At 37.8% G+C, this 21,510-nt stretch overlaps 1 protein-coding gene across 1 annotated transcript in view; it reads right to left on the reverse strand.

The window, feature by feature from the left end:
* ZDHHC15 (zinc finger DHHC-type palmitoyltransferase 15) overlaps window positions 1-20,840 on the reverse strand; it is a 95,078-nt gene extending 74,238 nt beyond the window's left edge. Inside the window, exon 1 of the mRNA XM_058536212.1 lies at window positions 20,499-20,840. Within this exon, the coding sequence (XP_058392195.1) occupies window positions 20,499-20,634 (136 nt within the window). The 5' untranslated portion in view covers window positions 20,635-20,840. The remainder of the gene's footprint in view (window positions 1-20,498) is intronic.
* Between the last annotated feature and the right edge of the window lie 670 nt (window positions 20,841-21,510).

Below are 21,510 nucleotides of genomic sequence, written 5' to 3' on the forward strand. Positions count from 1 at the left end.
AGAATGATTGAGGGAGTGACATCAGCATCACGGCAGAGTGAGTTCTTCCCTTAGACTCTCCCCCCTAAGATACAAAGTAAAGGACATTCATATACAAATAGAGGATATTGACACAAAATAAAAGACGTCTGAGAGACCCACGCAGCCATCCCTGAAGATGAAGGTGCTGGACCCCAATGGAGGAAGTGGAAAGAGGCAAGGGGATCTCCTCTCCCTCCTTAAATGGCAGTGACCCAGGGCGCAGGACCATGCTTGTCTCAGAGAGGAGAGGCAGAAGGGTGGCCCTTCGCAAGAACACCTTCACTCTCCAAGTTCCCTCACAGCCAGTGAGAAAGCCCCACACAGAGGTGGCTAAGCTATTGCAGGGGTGTCTTCATAAAGCCAGCATCCTAAGACAGGGCAGGGCGACAATGCCCCCAGGATCACACATGAAGGCAAGCACCTCTCCCCTGGTCCAGTGTTCCAGCTCAGCTGATCGGCCAGAGCACCTGTGCAGATGATAGAAAAGCAGCAACTGTGAGGGAGTGAGCCACAGATTGCAGCATGCTCAGAATACACAGCTCTTGATCCCTACCCAATGGTGGCAGGTAGAAGCTGCAACCAGATAGTATCACTATGAGGAAGTACAAATCCACGCCATCAAACAGTATGAAGAGATATATTAATATTCCAGACCAGAAGGAAAATGACAAGTACCCAGAAATCAATGCTGAAAGCACAGAAATTTATAATCTAAATGACAGAGAATTCAAAATGGCTACCATAAAAAAACTAAATGAGTTACAAGAAAATACAGAGAGACAGTTCAATGAAATCAGGAACAAAATTAATGAACAGAGGGAATTCTTCACAAAAGAGATTGAAACTATAACAAAAAACCAATCAGAAATGTTGGAGATGAAAAACACAATAGATGAGATAAATAAAAATCTGGACTCCCTGAATAACAGAGCTGATATTATGGCGGAGAGAATCAGCAGTCTGGAGGACATAAATATAGAATGTTTCAGATGGAGGAGGAGAGAGAACTAAGACTAAAAAAAATGAAGAAATTCTCTGATAAATATCTGACTCAATTATGAAATGTAACATAAGGATTATAGGTATTCCAGAAGGAGAAGAGAAGGAGAATGGAGCAGAAAGCTTGCTCAAAGAAATAATAGCTGAGAATTTCCCAAACCTGGGTAAGGAGCTGGAAATACAAGTGAAAGAAGCTAATAGATCTCCTAACTATATGTTACTTACATATTTTATATATGTAAAAAGACTTTTTTTTTTTTTTTGCGGTGCTTTTCTTTTTTTTTTTTTCTTTTGTGAGGAAGATCAGCCCTGAGCTAACATCCATGCTAAGCCTCCTCTTTTGCTGAGGAAGACTGGCTCTGAGCTAATGTTTATTGCCAATCCTCCTCCTTTTGTTTCCCCCAAAGCACCAGTAGATAGCTGTATGTCATAGTTGCACATTCTTCTAGTTGCTGTATGTGGGACGTGGCCTCAGCATGGCCGGAGAAGCAGTGCATCGGTGCGCGCCCAGGATCTGAACCTGGGCCGCCAGTAGCGGAGTGTGCGCACTTAACCACTAAGCCACGGGGCCGGCCCTAAAAAGACTTTCTCCAAGGCATATACTAGTAAAGCTGGCAAAAGTCAATGACAAACAAAAACATTAAGGGCAGCAAGGCAGAAGAAAATAACTTACAAAGGAACCCCTATCAGGCTTTCAGCAGATTTTGCAGCAGAAACCTTACAGGCTAGGAGAGAGTGGAATGATATATTCAAAATTCTGAAAGACAAAAACTTTCAGACAAGAATACTCTATCCAGTAAAAATATCCTGAAGATAGGACAGACAAATAAAAACTTTCTCAGATAAACAAAAGCTAAGGGAGTTCATTGCCACAAGACCTTCCCTACAAGAAATGCTTAAGAAGCCCCTGATATCCGAAAAAAAAGAAAGGCATGACAAAGCCTTGAACAAGGAGATAAATAGGTAGAGAAAATGAGAAAATGGCAGCTCTCTATCAGAACAGGCTAGCAAACACTTAACTATAAACATTAAAGATAAAGGGAAGGAAAACATCAAAATTAAATATAATCTTGTCATTTTAATCCCAAACTCACAACGCAAGATGGAATAAGGTGTGACAATAATACCTTAGAAGGGGAAGAGGCAAGGGATGGAATTGGCTTAGTCTAAGCAAATAAGAGACTATCAGAAAATGGACTATCTCATCTACGAGATTTTTTATACAAACCTCTTGGTAACCACTAAAAAAAAATCAGAACACTGACACAGATGACAAATAAAGAGAAAACTAAGAAAACCATAATAAAGAACTACCAAACTGAATTTGTAGTCCAAAATATAAGGGACAACAAACAAGGGAATGACAGAACATTCCCTTGCAGAAATGAGTAATAAAATTGCAGAATTAAGCCCTCGTGTATCAATAATCACTCTAAATGTAAATGGATTGAATTCCCCAATCAAAAGACACAAGAGTGGCAGAATGGATTAAAAAACAAGACCCAAGAATACACAGCCTCCAGGAAACACATCTCAGTTCTAAAGACAAACATAGGCTCAGAGCGAAGGGATGGAAGACAATACTCCAAGCTAATGGCAAACAAAAGAAAGCAGGTGTTGCCATACTTATATCTGACGAAGTAGACTTCAAGATAAAAAAAGTAATGAGAGACAAATGGGGGCATTATATAATGAAAAAAGGGACACTGCACCAAGAAGACATAACAATTATAAATATATATGCACCCAACACAGGAGCACCAAAGTACATGAAGCAACATATATTAACAAACATAAAGGGAGATATTAACAACAACACAATAATAGTAGGGGACTTTAATACCCCACGTACATCAATGGATAGATCATCCAGACAGAAAGTCAACAAGGAAATAGTGGATTTAATGAAAAACTAGACCACATGGACTTAATAGTTATATATAGAAGACTCCATCTAAAAACAACAGAATACACATTCTTCTCAAGTGCACATGGAACATTCTCAAGGACAGACCATATGTTGGGAAACAAGGCAAGCTTCAATAAATTTAAGATTGAAATCATATCAAGCATATTTTCTGACCATAATGCTATGAAACTAGAAATCAAGTAGAAGAAAAAAGGTGAGGAAGGGACAAATATTTGGAAACTAAAGCATATGGTATTGAACAACCAATGGATCACTGAAGAAATTAAAGGAGAAATCAAAAAATATCTGGAGACAAATGAAAATGAAAATACAACATAACAACTCAGATAGGATGTAGAAAAAGCAGACTCAAGAGGGAAATTCATAGCAATACAGGCACACCTTAACAAACAAGAAAAATCTCAAATAAGCAATCTTAAACTACACCTAACAGATTTAGAAAAAGAAGAACAAACAAAGCCTAAAGTCAGCAGAAGCAGAGAAATAATAAAAATTAGAGCAGAAATAAATGAAATTGAAACCAGAAAATAGGAGAAAGTACCAATGAAACAAAGAGCTGGTTCTTTAAGATGATAAACAAAATTGACAAACTCTTAGCCATACTCACTAAGAAAAAAAGAGAGAAGGCTCAAATAAATAAAATTAGAAATGAAAGAGGAGAAATTATAGTGGATATCACAGAAGTACAAAGGATTATAAGAGAATACTATGAAAAACTATATGCCAACAAATTGGACAATCCAGAAGAAATGGATAAACTCTTAGACTCATACAACCTCCCAAAACTGAATCAAGACCAATCACATATCAAGAGATTGAAAAAGTAATAAAAAATGTCCCCAAAACTAAAAGTCCAAGACCAGATGGCTTCCCAGAATTCTACCAAACATTCAAAGAAGATTTCATACCTATCCTTCTCTAACTATTGCAAAAAGTTGAGGAAATTGGAACACGTACCTAAGCCATTCTACAAGGCCAACATCACCCTGATACGAAAGCCAGACAAGGATAACACAAAGAAGGAATATTACAGACCAAAATCACTGATGAACATAGACGCAAAAATCCTCAATAAAATATTGGCCAACTGAATTTAACAATACATTAAAAAGATTATACAGCATGATCAAGTGGGATTTATACCAGGGACACTGGCATAGTCCAACATCCACAAGTCAATCAATGTAATACATCATATTCACAAAGCAAGGAAGAAAAACCACATGGTCATCTCAATAGACGCAGAGAAAGCATTTGACAAGAGCCAACATACATTTATGATAAAAGCTCTCAATAAAATGTGTATAGAAGGAAAGTACCTCAACATGATAAAGGCCATATATGAGAAACCCACAGCAAACACGATACTAAACGGGAAAAATTGAAAGCCACCCCTTTGAGAACAGGAACAAGACAAGGGTGCCCACTCTCACCACTCTTATTGAACCTAGTACTGGAGATTTTGGTCAGAAAAATTAGGCAAGAAAAAGAAATAAAAAGAGTCCAAATAGGCAATGAAGAGGTGAAACTCTTGCTGTTTGCAGATAACATAATTTTATATATAGAAAACCCTAAAGAATCCATTGGAAAACTATTAGAAATAATCAACAACTACAGCAAAGTTGCAGCATACAAAATCAACTTACAAAAATTAGTTGCATTTCTATACTCTAATAACGAACTAACAGAAAGAGAACTCAAGAATACAATCCCATTTAAAATCGCAACAAAAAGAATAAAATATCCAGGAATAAATTTAACCAAGGAGGTGAAAGACCTATACAATGAAAATTATAAGACATTATTGAAAGAAATGAATGATGACATAAAGCAATGTAAAAATATTCCATGCACATGGATTGGAAAAATAAATATAGTTAAAATGTCCATACAACATAAAGCAATATACAGATTCAATGCAATCCCAATCAGAATCCCAATGACACTCTTCACGGAAACAGAACAAATAATCCTAAAATTCATAGGGGGCAACAAAAGACCCCAAATAGCTAAAGCAATCCTGAGAAAAAAGAACAAAGCTGGAGGCATCATAATCCTTGACTTCATAATATACTACAAAGCTATAGTAATCAAAACAGCATGGTACTGGTACAAATACAGACACACAGATCGATGGAACAGAATTGAAAGCCCAGAAATAAACCACACATTTACAGACAGCTAATCTTTGACAAAGGAGCTAAGAACATACGATGGAGAAATGAAAGTCTCTTCAATAAATGGTGCTGGGAAAACTGGACAGCCACATGCAAAAGAATGAAAGTAGACCATTATCTTTTGCCATACACAAAAATTAACTCAAAATGGATCAAAGACTTGAAAGTAAGACCTGAAACCATAAAACTCCTAGAGGAAAATATAGGCAGTACACTCTTTGACATCGGTCTTAGAAGGATCTTTTCGAATACCACGTCTACTCAGAGAAGGGAAACAAAAGAAAAAATAAACAAATGGGACTTCATCAGACTAAAGAGCTTCTGCAAGGAAAGGAAATCAGGAACAAAATGAAAAGACAACCCACCAACGGGGAGAAAATATTTGCAAATCATATATCCGACAAGGGGTTAACCACCAAAGTAAAAGACCTCACACAACTCAACAACAAAAAAACAAACAACCCAATCACAAAGTGGGCAGAGGATATGAACAGACATTTTTCCAAAGAAGATACACAGATGGACAATAGGCACCCGAAAAGATGTTCAACATCACTAACTATCAGGGAAATGCAAATCAAAACTACAATGAGATATCACCTTACACCCAACAGAATGGCTATAATCACCAAGACAAAAAATAACAAATGTTGGAGAGGATGTGGAGAAAAGGGAACCCTCATACACTGCTGGTGGGAATACAAATGGGTACAGCCACTACTGAAAATAGTATGGATATTTCTCAAAAAATTAAAAATAGAAATACCATGTGACCCGGCTATCCCACTACTGGGTATTTATCCAAAGAACTTGAAATCAACAATTCAAAGAGACTTATGCACCCCTATGTTCACCGCAGCATTGTTCACTATATCCAAGAAGTGGAAGCAACCCAAGTGCCCATCAACCGATGATTGGATAAAGAAGATGTGGTATATATGTACAATGGAATACTACTCAGCCATTAAAAAAGACAAAATTGTTCCATTGACAACAATATGGATGGACCTTAAGGGTATGATGTCAAGCGAAAAAAGCCAGACAGAAAAATACAAACACCATGTGATTTCACTCATATGTGGAAGATAAACTAACACACTGACAAAGAGAACAGCTTAGTGGTTACCAGAAGGGAAGGAAGTTGGGGGGCGGGCACAAGGATTGAAGGGGCACATATATATGGTGACTGACAAATAATAATGTACAACTGAAATTTCACCATGTTATAAAATATAATGACCTCAATACAAAAAAGGTAATGATTGAATGAAGCACATACTCTACGTCGACAATACAAATGGAAGTGGAAACAAGAAGCTCCGATGGTTCAACCTGGGACTTCATGATTTTGCACATACATGGTGCATAACTGTATCAGTTCTACTAGGTCCTGAACTGGGTCAATAACATCTCTTTATTTTTTAATTTTATTTATTTATTTTTTTGTTGCAGAAGATTGGCCTTGAGCTAACAACTGTTGCCAATCTTCCTCAGCAAAAAGAGGAAGATTAGCTGTGAGATTGCTGAGGAAGATTGTCTCTGAGCTAATATCTTTGCCCATTTTCCTGTATTTTGTACATGGGACACTGCCACAGCATGGCTTGATGAGCGGTGTGTCGGTTCACTCTCGGGTTTTGAACCTGCAAACCCTGGGTTGCCAAAGAAGAGCATGTGAAACTTATCACTACGCCACCGGGCCAGCCTCAGTAACATCTCTTTAAAATGGAGTGAGAGAGAGCAGAGTTTCTTGGAGACAAATATTAATAAAGAGTAGCTGACAAACTGCTGTTTGGTCTATCTTCATATGCCTCTATGGCTGAACACTCACTGCTCAACAAGAAGTGGAGCTCCTAACTCCCATTTGATTGGCCACTTGCTACAGCACTTGCGGGTGAGGGAAGGATATCACTCAGTGCTTTGCAAATGCTGGAATGAGACAATGTATATACAGAAAAATGAATGGTTAGCAGTGAAGTCTCCAGGTGGGAGACAGATGTCTTGAAGTAATTTCAGGTCTGTCATGCACAAGTGGGATTGGTTTATATGATATAAGAACAGTGGGCAGAAATAGAATCAATGGGTAAAAGCTATAGGTCAACACACTTTAGCTCAATATAAGAGAAAATGATGATGATGATGATGATGATGATGATGATAACGATGATGATGATGACAATGATGACCAGCCAGACTGACAGCATTGGGAAGAACTGAGTTTCCCATTACAAACAGCTGGAAATGTTGTAGAGGACATTTAGACGTTAGTTAGGCACTGGATTTAACTTTTAAAATCCTTCTCACTCCTGAAATCTATAAGGAGTCACTAAATCTAAGAAAAATATATTTTCTTGCAAAATTCCCTGTTGAAAGTTACATACTTGCGAGAAAAAAAGGGGGGCCTTCATTCTAAAACATTGTGGCACTTACCTTCGTAGTTTAGCCTTTCCTTTATTTTTCTAGTATTGCTTTTTACATTATTAAAGGAAGAGACTAAGAATACTTCAGTCATATTTAAAATGAAAATATTACAAGTGTTATAATAAACTTTTACAAAATGAATCCTTTATCATGAATCTCTTGGGAAAATGTACAGTTAGCCACTCTATGGGAAACTTGCCATGTATGATTATAGAGTGATGTGATGATATGCGTAATTACACACCTGCTCTGTTGCTTCAAATTTTAGCTCACTACTGGGGAGTTAAGTGACTGGAGTTATCATCAAATACCTTATTGCACTGTCTCTCCTCTTTTCTCTCACCTATTTACTAATTCTTTGCAACTAGGTATGGAGAAAAGGTATGGAAATGTGGAGTATACGCAAGGGCTTTTCATCACAGACAACGAGTGTTAAAGCCAAAGCATATCTCTTTACTTCCTTTAAGTGGATGCATATTGTAGGGTTCACAGAAGGGTATTGGTGGAATAAGCCTAATTTGGGTCTAGGTGGGGATGGTCAACGAATGTAGTAGAAAGGACATGGAGGAAATTCTACAATAGTGTTGCCCAGTAGAAATATAATGCAAGCCATGTAATTTAAATGTTCTAGTAGAAACATCTTAAAAAGTCAAAAAAACTACCAAGTGACGTTAACTTTAATAATATATTTTATTTAATGCAATATATCAAAAATATGATTTCAACATGTTATCCACATAAAATTATTGAGATATTTTACCTTCTTCTTTTTGTACTAAATTTTTGAAAGCTTGTGTGTATTTTATGCTTCCAGTACATCGCAATTCAGATGCCACATTTCAAGTGTTTAATAGCTACATGTGGCTAGTGGATACAGAATTAGACAGTAAAGCTCAAAAGGATTTGTGAAAGGAGAACCGGAACGTTGAAAATATGAGTCTAGTGAGATGAGTGCTCCCTTACAACATGAAGTTCTCTTTTAATTAATGACTCATTTGTGGAGGAAGTTGATTATAGCAATGTACAGCATATACTTTGGTATATTCGTATTCTGGCTCTGCCACTTGTTCTGTGACCTTGGACAAATTATTTAATCTCTCTGTGCCTCAGTTTCCTCATCTGTAAAATGAGGATAAATTATTTATGTTATAAGGTTGTTATAGGAACTAAATGATAAAATATGTGTAGAGTGCTTGGGTGCCTGGTACATAATAGGTACTTAATTACTGTTAGCTATTTATTATTATTTTTCTGAGAAAGGTAAACTATTCAGTGAGGTTAGATTTTATTATAGTTTGGGGCAAAATAAGTCTTACTTTTTTAAAAAAATATTATTTATGATATTGATCCCAAAGTTATATATGATGGTTTTAAAATAATGTATTCAATGTCAAATGGAATATATTTGATATCCACTTTTTCCATTACATTTTTCTTAGACTTTAGGCTAGGAGAGGGAATAGAATTTGAAATGAGGAGCCTAGATACATTTCTCATTATGTTCTGCTTGTTGACAGCAAACTAATCATGCCAGTCTTCATTTACTCCTCTGAAAAAGTTACTCATACTAGCCATTCATTTACTTTTTAGGCAGCCGTTCCCAAATCTGGATGATTTTAATACCCACCTAGGGAACAGATAAAAATATAGATTCTAGGGCCCCCTTCATATAACCAATCTCTGGGTAGAGGTGCAGGAATTTGTATTTTAACTCAGCAGGTGATTTGGATTATCTGCCAGGTTTAAAAACCACTGGAGTTATTTCAGATGTTTGGTATGATAGATATCATACCAAGTCATACTAGTCAGGTGTGATACATTTAACTGTTTCACACATGGATGACTTATTAAACTATTTTAGACATGAGAATACAATGATTCATATAGGCTTCAATGGAGAGTACTTACTTCCGTAGAAACTTGGTTTCTAGAAAATGTTCCTTCTGGTTTTTTGCCTTATCAGTTTTCATTTCTTCTGACTCTCTTTGAAGAATTTATAGCTTCTGAGTAGAATTATTTCCTGGACCTTTTATATTTTAATCTCAAATTGGATACTAATGGCCACCAAAAATGGCAGAGTAGGGAATTCCAGGGTTTTGTCCTTCCCCAAAAGTCATGAATGAAGTGGTAAAACCCATCAAAATCAACTTTTGCTGAACTCTGGAATCTAGCAACAAATGTACAACAATCAGGAGAGACTTGGTGAAGAAAGGAGCTGTTGCTTTTTGGCAAGACAATGTTGTAACATTTCAAATTGCCTATTTACCATCCCCCACACCCCAGATCAGAAGGGGATGTAAGAATGGCCTGGTGCAGGTTTCTAGTGCCAGAGGGAGCAATACAGACCTTATTCTCAGAGAATTTTGGTTGTGAGTCTTGACTGTCTGGTGGCTCCCTCAAAGACCAACGCAAAGGGTTCCCCGTGTTTTGTCTGACTCAGAGCATTCTCAAGCCTGGGGCATCTTCTTGGGTGGCTTTTGCTGAAAGAATTCATAGACACAGGTATTGGCTCCAGCAGCCTGGGGCAAGGGACAACACTTGAGACAGGCAATTGACAGAATAAAAAGCCTGGGAAGGAAGAGGTTGACAAAGGAGACAGGTCGGGGAATAAGTGTTTAAAAGCTACTATGCACACCATGGAATTGAGAAGGGCACACATACATGCAGGGTGGGAAGCATGCTCAGAAAAGGCCTAAGAAGATCCTAAGCTTTCACCTCTAACTGGCCTTCAGGCCCTGCAAAGCAGCGTGTGAAGGCTAAGGCAGAGTTATAGACAGCCTGGAAGGAGTCGAAGGAGTGAAGTGCCCCAACACAGACCCAATCTGCAAAGGCTGGGAGAGTATATATTTTTCTTCTTTTCTATTTCTTTTATGACTCCAGGCATTCATGACATATTTATCAAACCACTAACTGACCACAAGTTTAAGGAACAGAGACTTTAGAGACTACACACAACAACAAATATAGTCTTTAATATAGAAAAATCACTAAATAAACAAACAACATCAACTCACAACAGGCAGCAAAAACAAATTCTGGTGAGGGGAGAGAATCTGATTTCTGGAGTTGATACTGTATAATATTCTAAACGTCCATTTTTCAAGAAAAATTATAGGCCATGCCAAGAAACAAAACAGTATAGCTCATTAATAGAAAAAAAATTAATACAAAGTGACCATAAGGAAACCCAGGCATTGGTTTAACAGACAAAGATTTTAAATGAACTGTCTTAAATATGCTCAAAGAACTAAAGAAAATGATGTACAAAGACTAAAGGAAACCAGAAGAATGAAAATAGAGAATATAAATAAAGAGATAGAAATCAGAGAAAGGAATCAAATGGAAACTCTGGAGCTGAAAAGGACAATCATGAAATAAAGAATTTACTAGAGAGGTTCAACAGCAGATTTGAGCAGGAAGAAGAAGGAATCAGTGAACATGAAGATAGGTCAATTGAAATTATCCAGTCTGAAGAGCAATATGAGAAAAGAATAAAGAAAAATGAACAGAGCCTAAGAGACCTATAGGGCACCATCAAATGTACTAACATGTACATAATGGGAGTTTCAGAGAGAGAGGAGAGAAAGAGGGAAGAGAAAGAATATTTGAAGAAATAGTGATTGAAAACTTCCCAAATTTGGTAAAGGACATAAATCTAAACATCCAAAAAGCTCAATGACATTCCCATGGAGAATCTCCCATATAAGATAAACTGAAGGATATCCACAATCAGACACATTATAGTCAAACCATCAAAAGCTAAAGACAAAGAGAAAATCTTGAAAGCAGGAAGAGATAGGCAACTCTTCACATACAATAAATACTCAATAATATTAACAGTTGATTTCTCTTCAGAAACCATGAAGGAGGTAATGCTGAAAGAAAAGTATCTGTCAACCAAGAATTCTATATCCAGTAACACTATCCTTCAAAAAATGAAGGCAAAAATAAGACATTCCCAGATAAACAAAAGTAGAAGGAGTTCATCACTAGTAGAACTGTCCTACAAGAAATGACAGAGAGTCCTCCAGGAAGAAATGAAAGGGCACTAATTGTAACTTGAGCCATAAGAAGAAATCAAGAACACTGGCAAAGGTAACTACATAGGTAAATATAAAAGCCAGTAGTGTTACTTTTTTGGTTTTTTACTCTTTTTTACTTGCTATATTATTTAAAAGACAGATGCATGAAACAATAATGATAAATCTATGTTAAGAGGCACACAATGTACACAGATGCAATCTGTGACAATAACAACATAAAGGAGGGAATGGAACTGAAAAGGAGCAGAGTTACGTATACTATTAAATTAAGTTGGTATTAATCCAAATTTTATTAGTATAAAGTTAACATATTAATTGTAATACCCAAGGTAAGCACTATGAAAAAAAACTAAAAAATATATACAAAAGAAATGAGAGGAAATCAAAATGGGTACAGAAGAAAAAATCAATTAATCAAATAAGAATGCAGTAAAACAACGAACTATCACTACACACATATTAGAATGGCAAAATTCCAAAATACTGACAATACCAAATTCACGCAAGGTTGTAGAGCCACAGAAACTCTCATTAATTGCTGGTGGGAATGCAAAATGATACAGCCACTTTGGAAGACAGTTTTTCAAAGATATCCATGTATGTAGTAACAAAAGAGAGATTGGGCGGCTATGCTAACATCAGACAAAACAGACTTTAATTTCAAAATTTATATAAGTAACAATGAAGGATATTATATATTGATAAAGGGGCTAATCTATCGAGATGATGTAACAATTATAAACATATACACACCTAACAACAGAGCCCAAAACATAGGAAGCAAACATTGACAGAATTGAAGGGAGATGCAAACAGTATTAAAATATTAGCAGGAGACTTCAATACCCACTCTCAACAGATAGAACAACTAGACAGAAGATCAATAAGAAAATAGGGGACTTGAACAACACTATAAACCAATTAGACCTAACAGACAAATGTAGAACACTCAACCCAACAACAGAAGAATACACATTCTTCTCAAATGTACATGGGACATTATCCCGTAGAGACCATAAGTTAGACCACAGGTTAGACCACAAAACAAATCTCAACAAATTTAAAAGATTGAAATTATACAAAGTATCTTCTCTGACACAATGGAATTAAATTAGAAATGAATAACACAATAAAAACTACAAAATTCAAAAATATGGGGAAATTAAACAACACACTCAAACAATCAATGAATCAAAGAATTACAAGTGGAATTAAAAAATACTTTGATATCAATGAAAATAAAAACACACCATACCAAATCCTACAGGACACAGTGAAAGCAGTACTCAAAAAGAAATTTATGGCTGTAAATGCCTATATTATTAAAGAATAAAAATCTCAAATCGATGACCTTACTTTGTACTTTAAGGAACTAAAATAGAAGCACAAGCTAAAATCAAAGCTAGCAGAAGGAATGATATAATAAAGAACAGAGTGGAGAAAAACAAAATTGAGAACACAAAAACAATATCAATGAAAGTGAAAGTTGAGACCTTGAAAAGATTAACAAAACTGACCAACCTTTAATGAGATTGAACAAGAAAAAAAGAGAGAAGATTCAAATTACTAATACTAGAAATGAAAGTGGAGATATTAATAAAGAATTTACATAAATAAAAAGGATTATAATAGAATAGTAGGAACAACTGTGTGCCAACAAGTTAGATAACCTAGATGAAATGATCAAATTCCTAGAAACACAGAAACCACCAAAACAGACTTAAGAAGACAAAACCCGAGCAGAATTTTAACAAGTAAAAAATTACACCAGTAATCAAAGACCTTGCAAAAAAGAAAAGCCAAGACCAGATGGCTTGACCAGTGAATTGTACCAAATATTTAAAGAAGAATTAACACCAATCCTTTACAAACTCTAACAAAATATATATATATATATATATTTTTTTTTTTTTTTTGTGAGGAGATCAGCCCTGTGCTAACATCTGCCAATCCTCCTCTTTTTTTTTCTGAGGAAGACTGGCTCTGGGCTAACATCCGTGCCCACCTTCCTCCACTTTATATGGGATGCTGCCACAGCATGGCTTGCCAAGCAGTGTGTCGGTGCATGCCCGGGATCCGAACCGGCGAACCCTGGGCCGCCACAGCAGAGTGCGCGCACTTAACTGCTTGTGCCACTGGGCCGGCACCCTAACAAAATATTGAAGAGGACAGAACACTTCCTAACTCATTTTATGAGGCCAGCATTACCCTGATACCCAAGTCAGATAAAGACATCACAAGAAAATTATATACAAATATCTCTTATGAACATAGATGCAAAATTACTCAAGCAATTACTAGCAAACCAAACTCAGCAGCATATTAGAGGATAATACACCATGATCAAGTAAGATGTATTGGAGAAATGTAAGGGTGGTTCAACATATGAAAATCAATCATGTAATACACTACATTAATAGGACAAAGAAAAAAGCCCCATACAATCATCTCAATTGATGCTAGAAAAGCATCTGACAACATTCCACACACTTTCATGAAAAAAAAAAATGCTCAAGACACTAGGAATAGAAGACAAGTTCTTCAACTCGATAAATGGCATTTATGGAAAACCCACAACTAACAGTATACTCAATGGAAAAAGACTAAAGCTTTCTCCCTCAGATAAGAAATAAGTCCAGGATGCCTGTTTTTACCACATCTATTCAACATTGTACTGGAAGTTCTAGCCAGTGCAATTAGACAAGAAAAATAAAACAAGCATTCAAATTGGAAAGAAGAAATAAAATTATCTTTATTTGCAGATGATATGACCCTATGTATAAATAATTCTAAAGAATCCATCAAAAAAAACCTCTTAGGGCCGGCCCCGTGGCTTAGCGGTTAAGCATGTGTGCTCCACTGCTGGCGGCTCGGGTTCGGATACCAGGCACACACCACTTCTCCGGCCATGCTGAGGCCGCGTCCCACATACAGCAACTAGAAGGATGTGCAGCTATGACATACAACTATCTACTGGGGCTTTGGCGGGAAAATAAATACATAAATAAAATCTTAAAAAAAAAAAAAACTCTTAGAGCTAATGGACAAATTCAGCAAAGTTGCAGAATACAAGATCAACACCCCATATCCATTTTATTTCTATGCACTATCAATGAACAAACAGAAAAGTTAATTGAGAAAACTATTCCATTTATAATAGCATCAAAAAGAATAAAATACTTAGGAATAAATTTAACCAAAGAGGCTCAAGACTTATACACTTAAAATTCCCAAACACTGCTAAAAGTAATTAAAGACCTAAATAAATGAAAAGATTTTCCATGTTCATGGACTGGAAAACTTGATATTGTTAAGATGGCAATTCTCTCCAAAACAATATACAGATTTCGTGCAATCCTTATTAAAATTCCAATGACCATTTTACATATGTGGAAAAGCTGATCTTATAATTTATATGGAATTGCAAAAGATCTTAGCCAAACTGTCCAATAAAATAAAAATAAAGTTGGAAGACTCACACTTATTGATTTCAAAATTTATTACAAAGGTACAGTACTCAACTGAGTGTGGTAGTGGCAGAAGGATAGATAAATGGATCAATAGGACAGAATTAAGAGTCCAGAAATAAATCCATACATGTATACTCAACAGATTTTTGACAATAGTGTCAAGACTATTCAATAGGGAAAAAATAGTCTCTTCTACAAATGATGCTGGGACAACTGCATAATCACATGAAAAGAATGAATCTGACTCTTATCTCACACCACATACAAAACAAATACTCAAAATGGATCAAAAACCTAAATGTAAAAGCTAAAACTATAAAACTCTCAGGAAAAACCACAGGGATAAATCGTTATGACCTTGCATTTGCAATGGATTCTTAGACATGAAACCAAAAGCACAGGCAACAAAAGAAAATATAGATAAATTTACTTCATCAAAATTAAAAACTCTGTGCATTAAATGATACTATCAAGAAAGTGAAATGACAACTCATGGAATGGGAGAAGATATTTGCAAATCATTTATCTGATAAAGGTCAAGTATTTGGAGTATATGAAGAAATCTTACAATTCAACAACAAAAAGACAAATAACTCAATTAAAAAAACGGGCAAAGGACTTGAAAAGACATTTCTTTACAAAAGATATACAAATGGCCAACAAGCACATGAAAAGATGCTCAACATCACTAATCATCAGGGAAATGCAAATCAAAATCACAATGAGATACCACTTCATACCCACTATGATGGCTATAATAAAAAAAGAAAAATAACAAGTGTTGGTGAAGATGTGGAGAAATTTGAACCCTCCTATGTTATTGGTGGGAAAATAAAAATGTGCAGCCATTGTGGAAAATAGTTTGGAGTTTCCTCAAAAAGTTACACATAGAATTAACATACAGCCCAGCAATTCCCACCTCTCTCCCTGGTATTTACTCAAAATAATTGAAAATAAATATTCAAACAAATACTTGTACACAAATGTTTATAGCAGCATTGTTCAGAATAGACAAAAGGTGGAAACAACCCAAATGTCCATCAATGGATGAATGGATAAAGTGTGGTATATACATACAATGGGATATTATTCAGACAAAAAGGAATGAAGTACTGTTACATACTACAATGTGGTTGGACCTCAAAAACATTATGCTAATTGAAAGAAGCCAGATACAAAAGGACACATATTGTATGATGCCATTTATGTGAAACATCCAGAATAGGTAAATCCATAGACACAGAACACAGATTAGTGGTTGGTAGGGACTGCGGGGAGGAGGGAATTGGGAGTGATTTTTTAATGCCTATGAGGTTTCCTTTGGGGGTGATGAAAATGTTTTGGAACTAGATATTAGTGACGGTTGTACAACAGAATATACTAAATGTCACTGAATTGAACATTTTAAAATGGTTAATTTTATGTTATGTGAATTTTACCTAAAAAAATAGATATTGTTACTTTTCTCCCTGTCTAAAAGTCTAAGCTTCTTATTTTTTTGAGCCAAGCAGAATTCCTTATATCTTCATTAATAATAGTAATAACAAGTTACTATTTAATGAGCAGTTACAATGTGCTGTCAACTGTGATGCATGCTTTTTATGTACCATATTATTTAAATCTCACAACAATAATGCTATAATGGCATATAATAGGTACTAAGCAAGTATTTGTGACATGAATGAACAACCATATAAGCAAGGGGCATGTGAGGCAACTGAGGTTGAGAGAGATTAGGTAACTTGCCCCATGTCTCCTAGTTAGTAAGTGGCAGAATTCAAACTCTAAGAATTATAAGACAAAAATACCACTTTTGGCTTCAGCTGCAACCTGACATTAGAGAGAAAGACTCAGGTTCTATTTTTAGAAAGAAGTTAGATCCTTAATATTACTTTTTGAGTCATATTGAAACTCAAATCTGTTAACTTGATTGTGTTGCTTCAATATCAGGCAGACTTGACATCCAATTCTCCATTACTTACTAAACATGTGACTTTAGGAAAATTTGATTTAACCTTTCCAAAACCCAGGTCACTCATTTGTTAAAGATTGTAAAATGAAGATGACAGGATGGACTGGTGGAGCCAGAATTGGAAGTCAAAGCTACCTTACTTTCCTGGTTTTTAAATAATGGTAACTGATGAAAAATGTTAAGAAAATACTGTGGAGGCCAAATAAAGTACATCTGCAGGCTACATTTGGCCTGTGAGTCACAAGTTTTGTCCTCTGTATTAGTTGAGGGGAGGCAGAGAGTCAAGATACTGTGGTGGTTAAAGCAAGGACTATGGAGTTATACTGCCTGGGTTGCCATCCAAGCTGGGCTATTTACTAGCTCTGTAACCTTAGGCAAGCTTCCTAATCTATCTGTGCCTCAGTTTTCTTGTCTTTAAAAAATGGGCATCATAATAGTACGTATCTCATAAGGTTATTATGAGGATTAAGTTTGTGTGTTTGTGTGTGTGTGTGTGTGTACAGTCATTTAAAACAGTGGCTGGCATATAACAAATGCTCTTCAAATATGTTAAATAAAACAAAACAAATAAGCTCTAAGTTTACTTTCAGCTTTTAATTTTATATGACTTAACAAGAACTTGTACAAAGCTGATTATCTGCACTGATTCTAACTTGGTCTTTACTTCAGTTTGCTCATCTGTGCCTCAGTTTGCATATCTGCACAATGTGGACAGTAATGGTACCCACTGAGACAGTAATGGTACAATGGCAATGGTTATTGAGAGGATTAAATGAGTAAATATATAGAAAGTTAATATATCTAGAGTACTTAGAACCTTGCCTGGCACAGATTACATACTATGTAAGTGTTAGCCATTATCATTATTTATTTTTAAAACGATTGCTTGGCAAAGCTCATGTAGATCAGTACTGAAAAACTCAAAAATATGTTTAATGGTGTTTACAATATGGCATTGATCCTAGGAGCAAAGTCCATAGCATAATAATGGAGCTGAACTTTTAACCCATCAATCAATCATTCAAAAAAGCAAAGTGGTGAGGTCTAAGAATAGAAAAACTTCCCAGTCACTGCACAGCCCACTGAATGCACCTCAATACCAGATTGAGATAAAAAAGAAAAACAGCCTAAATTTGTATCTAAGAAGGCAACTAATTGAATTTTTTTTTTCTTTTTGTGAGGAAGGTCAGCCCTAAGCTAACATCCATGCCAATCCTCGTCTTTTTGCTGAGGAAGACTGGCCCTGAGCTAACATCCGGGCCCATCTTCCTCCACTTTGTATGGGATGCCGCCACAGCATGGCCTGGCAAGCGGTGCGTTGGTGCGCGCCCGGGATCCCAACCCGGGCGGCCAGCAGCGGAGCATGTGCACTTAACCGCTAAGCCACGGGGCTGGCCCCTAATTGAATTTGTTTTTAATAACTCTTTCGACATTTTCCATAATAAATCTAAGAAGGAGATGAGGAAAATTCAAACTCTGATGCACAGAGTTGATTAGAAGAAAGTTCTATATTGGAAAAGAGGGTTATCTCCTGCCTCTCTAGTTAATCCCAGTCTAGCCGGAGTAGACTATTTCTCCTTAAAGATGTAAGAGCAGGAAGTTATAAGTCGAGTCAGGCCCTGGGGTTGGAAAAAGCAGGATCACAGCCATAATTTTTTTGTGTGTGTGAGGAAGATCAGCCCTGAGCTAACATCCGTGCTAATTCTCCTCTTTTTGCTGAGGAAGACTGGCTCTGAGCTAATATCTATTGCCAATCCTCGTCCTTTTTTTCCCCCCAAGTCCCCAGTAGATAGTTGTATGTCATAGTTGCACATCCTTCTAGTTGCTGTATGTGGGACGCAGCCTCAGCATGGCCGGAGAAGCGGTGTGTGGGTGCGCACCCCAGATCCGAACTGGGCCGCCAGTAGCGGACCGCGTGCACTTAACCGCTAAGCCACGGGGCCAGCTCCAGCCATAATTTTTAAGATGAGAAGAATCTGGTATTAAGAATAAAGAAGCCTTGAAAGGACTTGGGAGTGAAGGGATATCCAATGGGACAAATAGGAGTCCTAAGATGAGGGGACTGTAAATGTACTGGAACCTCACACTGAATGAATAGAGAATATTGTGGGATATAAGTTTAAGGGTGCTAGAACCGGGATTCTAATATTGAAGTGACAACTATGTGGAATACCCTTTGAGAAGAGATGGGGATTCTTCAACGTGAAAGGATAGGGGCAAGGAGAGATCTCACTGTGAGAAAAGCAGAGGCTCTGTTTTGAGGAGACAGGATATAATACGGAAACTCCATTGTGAATTGATAAGAACACTATAAGGCCAGTAGTGATAAGGATAGGGAACTAGGGGGATAATCCAAGTGCGGAACATACACAATAGGGTCTTGGGGTTTGTGTCAGGAAATATTGTGGAATTCTGAGTTTGAAAGTATAAGATATACTGTGGAAACCATTTTATAGATAAGGAGGAGATGGAATGCTCCCTAGTGTGTCAGAACAGGGTATAAGAGGAGACCCCAGATTTATAAAGAGGGTGGTCTAATGAGAGGGGATAAGAAATGAGGCTCCCATTGGAAGGAACAGGAAAACTCAATGAAACCTCAATGGGAAAGGATGGTGTTTCCCTAATTTGAGAAGACAGGGGACAAGTGCAATCCTCGAGGGAAGTAAGAGAAAATAAGAAGAAACTCTAGAGGAAGAAAATGGCAAAATGTGGGGCTAACAGTGGAAGAGGACTGCAGGAGGTGGGGAGTAGTTTTCAAAAAAGATAACAAGGGAGGGTATGAAAGATATTGTGGGAACCCTTGTGGGAGGGTAAAGAGGACACTCTAGTGTGAGAAAACAGTGGACAAGGCAGGATCATAGTGTGATAAAAGCAGGGTGACTAGTATGAGATGTCAGAAAATAATGTGGGGAAAATAATGTGGGAAGGCGTGAATGCTCTTCAAAGCAGATCATGGGAAAAGGATGAATCCCAGTGTTGGAAAAAGGAGAGCTAGTAAGAGAGTACAGGAAATATTTTGGGATTCCTAGTTGAAGGGAATGGGAAAATGTGGGGCTCCTAATTGGATGCATTGGTGGGATTCGTAGCATAAGCAGACAGTTTAAGGATACAGGGTATGTCGTTTCCTCAATTCGGTAGAGTGGGAGCCGCCAGAACGAGAACACATGACACAAGTGGTTGTCCTGTATGAGAAACCTAGTGGGAAGAGCCAGGAAATTCTCGTGAGTAGGGCCAGGAAACAATGTAAGAAACCCTAGGTGGGAAGCGATGGCGACATGGTGGGACCTTCGTGGGAGGGCACAAAAAATATTGTGGGAAGCCAGAGGTTGGAGACGGGGAGCTCTCCATGGAGCTAAAGGAAAACCGCAGTGTGAGGGCTAAGAACACAGGCGACACTAGTGTAAAGGGTAGGGCAGACGATTATGCTGGAGCATAATTTCCCCACCTTAGGTGCCCAGCTCCACTTACCCAGGCAGAGTTCAAAGACGTAGGCATAGTAGGACCAGAGCACGACGAGGACGATAACGAGCACTGGCACCCAGGAAAGTACCCGGCGGCAGCACCGCAGCCCCCCGGACAGAGCCATCTTCCAGCCCCGCCGCATCTTCGGCTCGAAGATCGACCAAGCAGGCCTGCTGGCGCTGGGTCGGAACTGCTGGGGCGGCAGCTTAGAGGCGGGAAGGCGCGCTGTGCGGCGCTCCACTGCCTAGCCTGGCGGCAAGCGTCTCACCAAGCCTATACCACCTGTGGGGCTGTGGGTAGAGTGCGCCCTGCCGGGCACAAGAGGCATGAGTCACGGCGAGGAGGAACTGGCCGTGCTGGAGCGGAAGGTGATCCGTCAGGCAGTCCAGGCTGGGCACGCTCAGAGGGAGTGCGGCCCCTCCCCTTTCTTTCTCTCCCACCTCCTTGCTACAGCGCTAGATGCAGGGCTGGACCTATGCAAAACTGAAAAGCGGAAGAAATTTGGGTCCGCCCATCTGCACTGCGTCCTCTCTCATCTCCTCTCTGATCTCTGTCTCTCTCTGTTTCTTTGTCTCTGTCTCTTTGTCTCTTCCACCCCCACCCCGATCCCCTCCACACAGACAAGCACACATACACGCAGTATGAAAGGTGCGAACCATAGCACCTCATGACTTAAAAGATCGTCCAGTCCCATTCTACCACTGCTGCTAGAACAATATGCTTAACACGTAGTGCCGCAGTCGCTGCTTGGGTAAGTCCATTGGCAGGGCGCTCCCTCCTTCCTTCTCTTCTTCCCTTCCCCCTAAATTAGCCTAATCCATTTTCAGAATAAATAAACGTATTGATGCAGAAAAAAGAAAAGGAGAGACATTAATTCTGTGAGGGGTCAGGGAAAGCTACAAAGGTAGTAATATTTAAACTGAGCTTTAATAATAAGAGTTTGATGAGGCAGATAGGAGCTGAAGAACCTGTCAGACAGAGGAAACAGCATTTGCAAAGGCATAGAGTAACAAAAATC

This window comes from Diceros bicornis, chromosome X (genome assembly GCF_020826845.1).
Source record: "Diceros bicornis minor isolate mBicDic1 chromosome X, mDicBic1.mat.cur, whole genome shotgun sequence".
In the NCBI taxonomy this organism is placed as follows: Eukaryota; Metazoa; Chordata; class Mammalia; order Perissodactyla; family Rhinocerotidae; genus Diceros; species Diceros bicornis.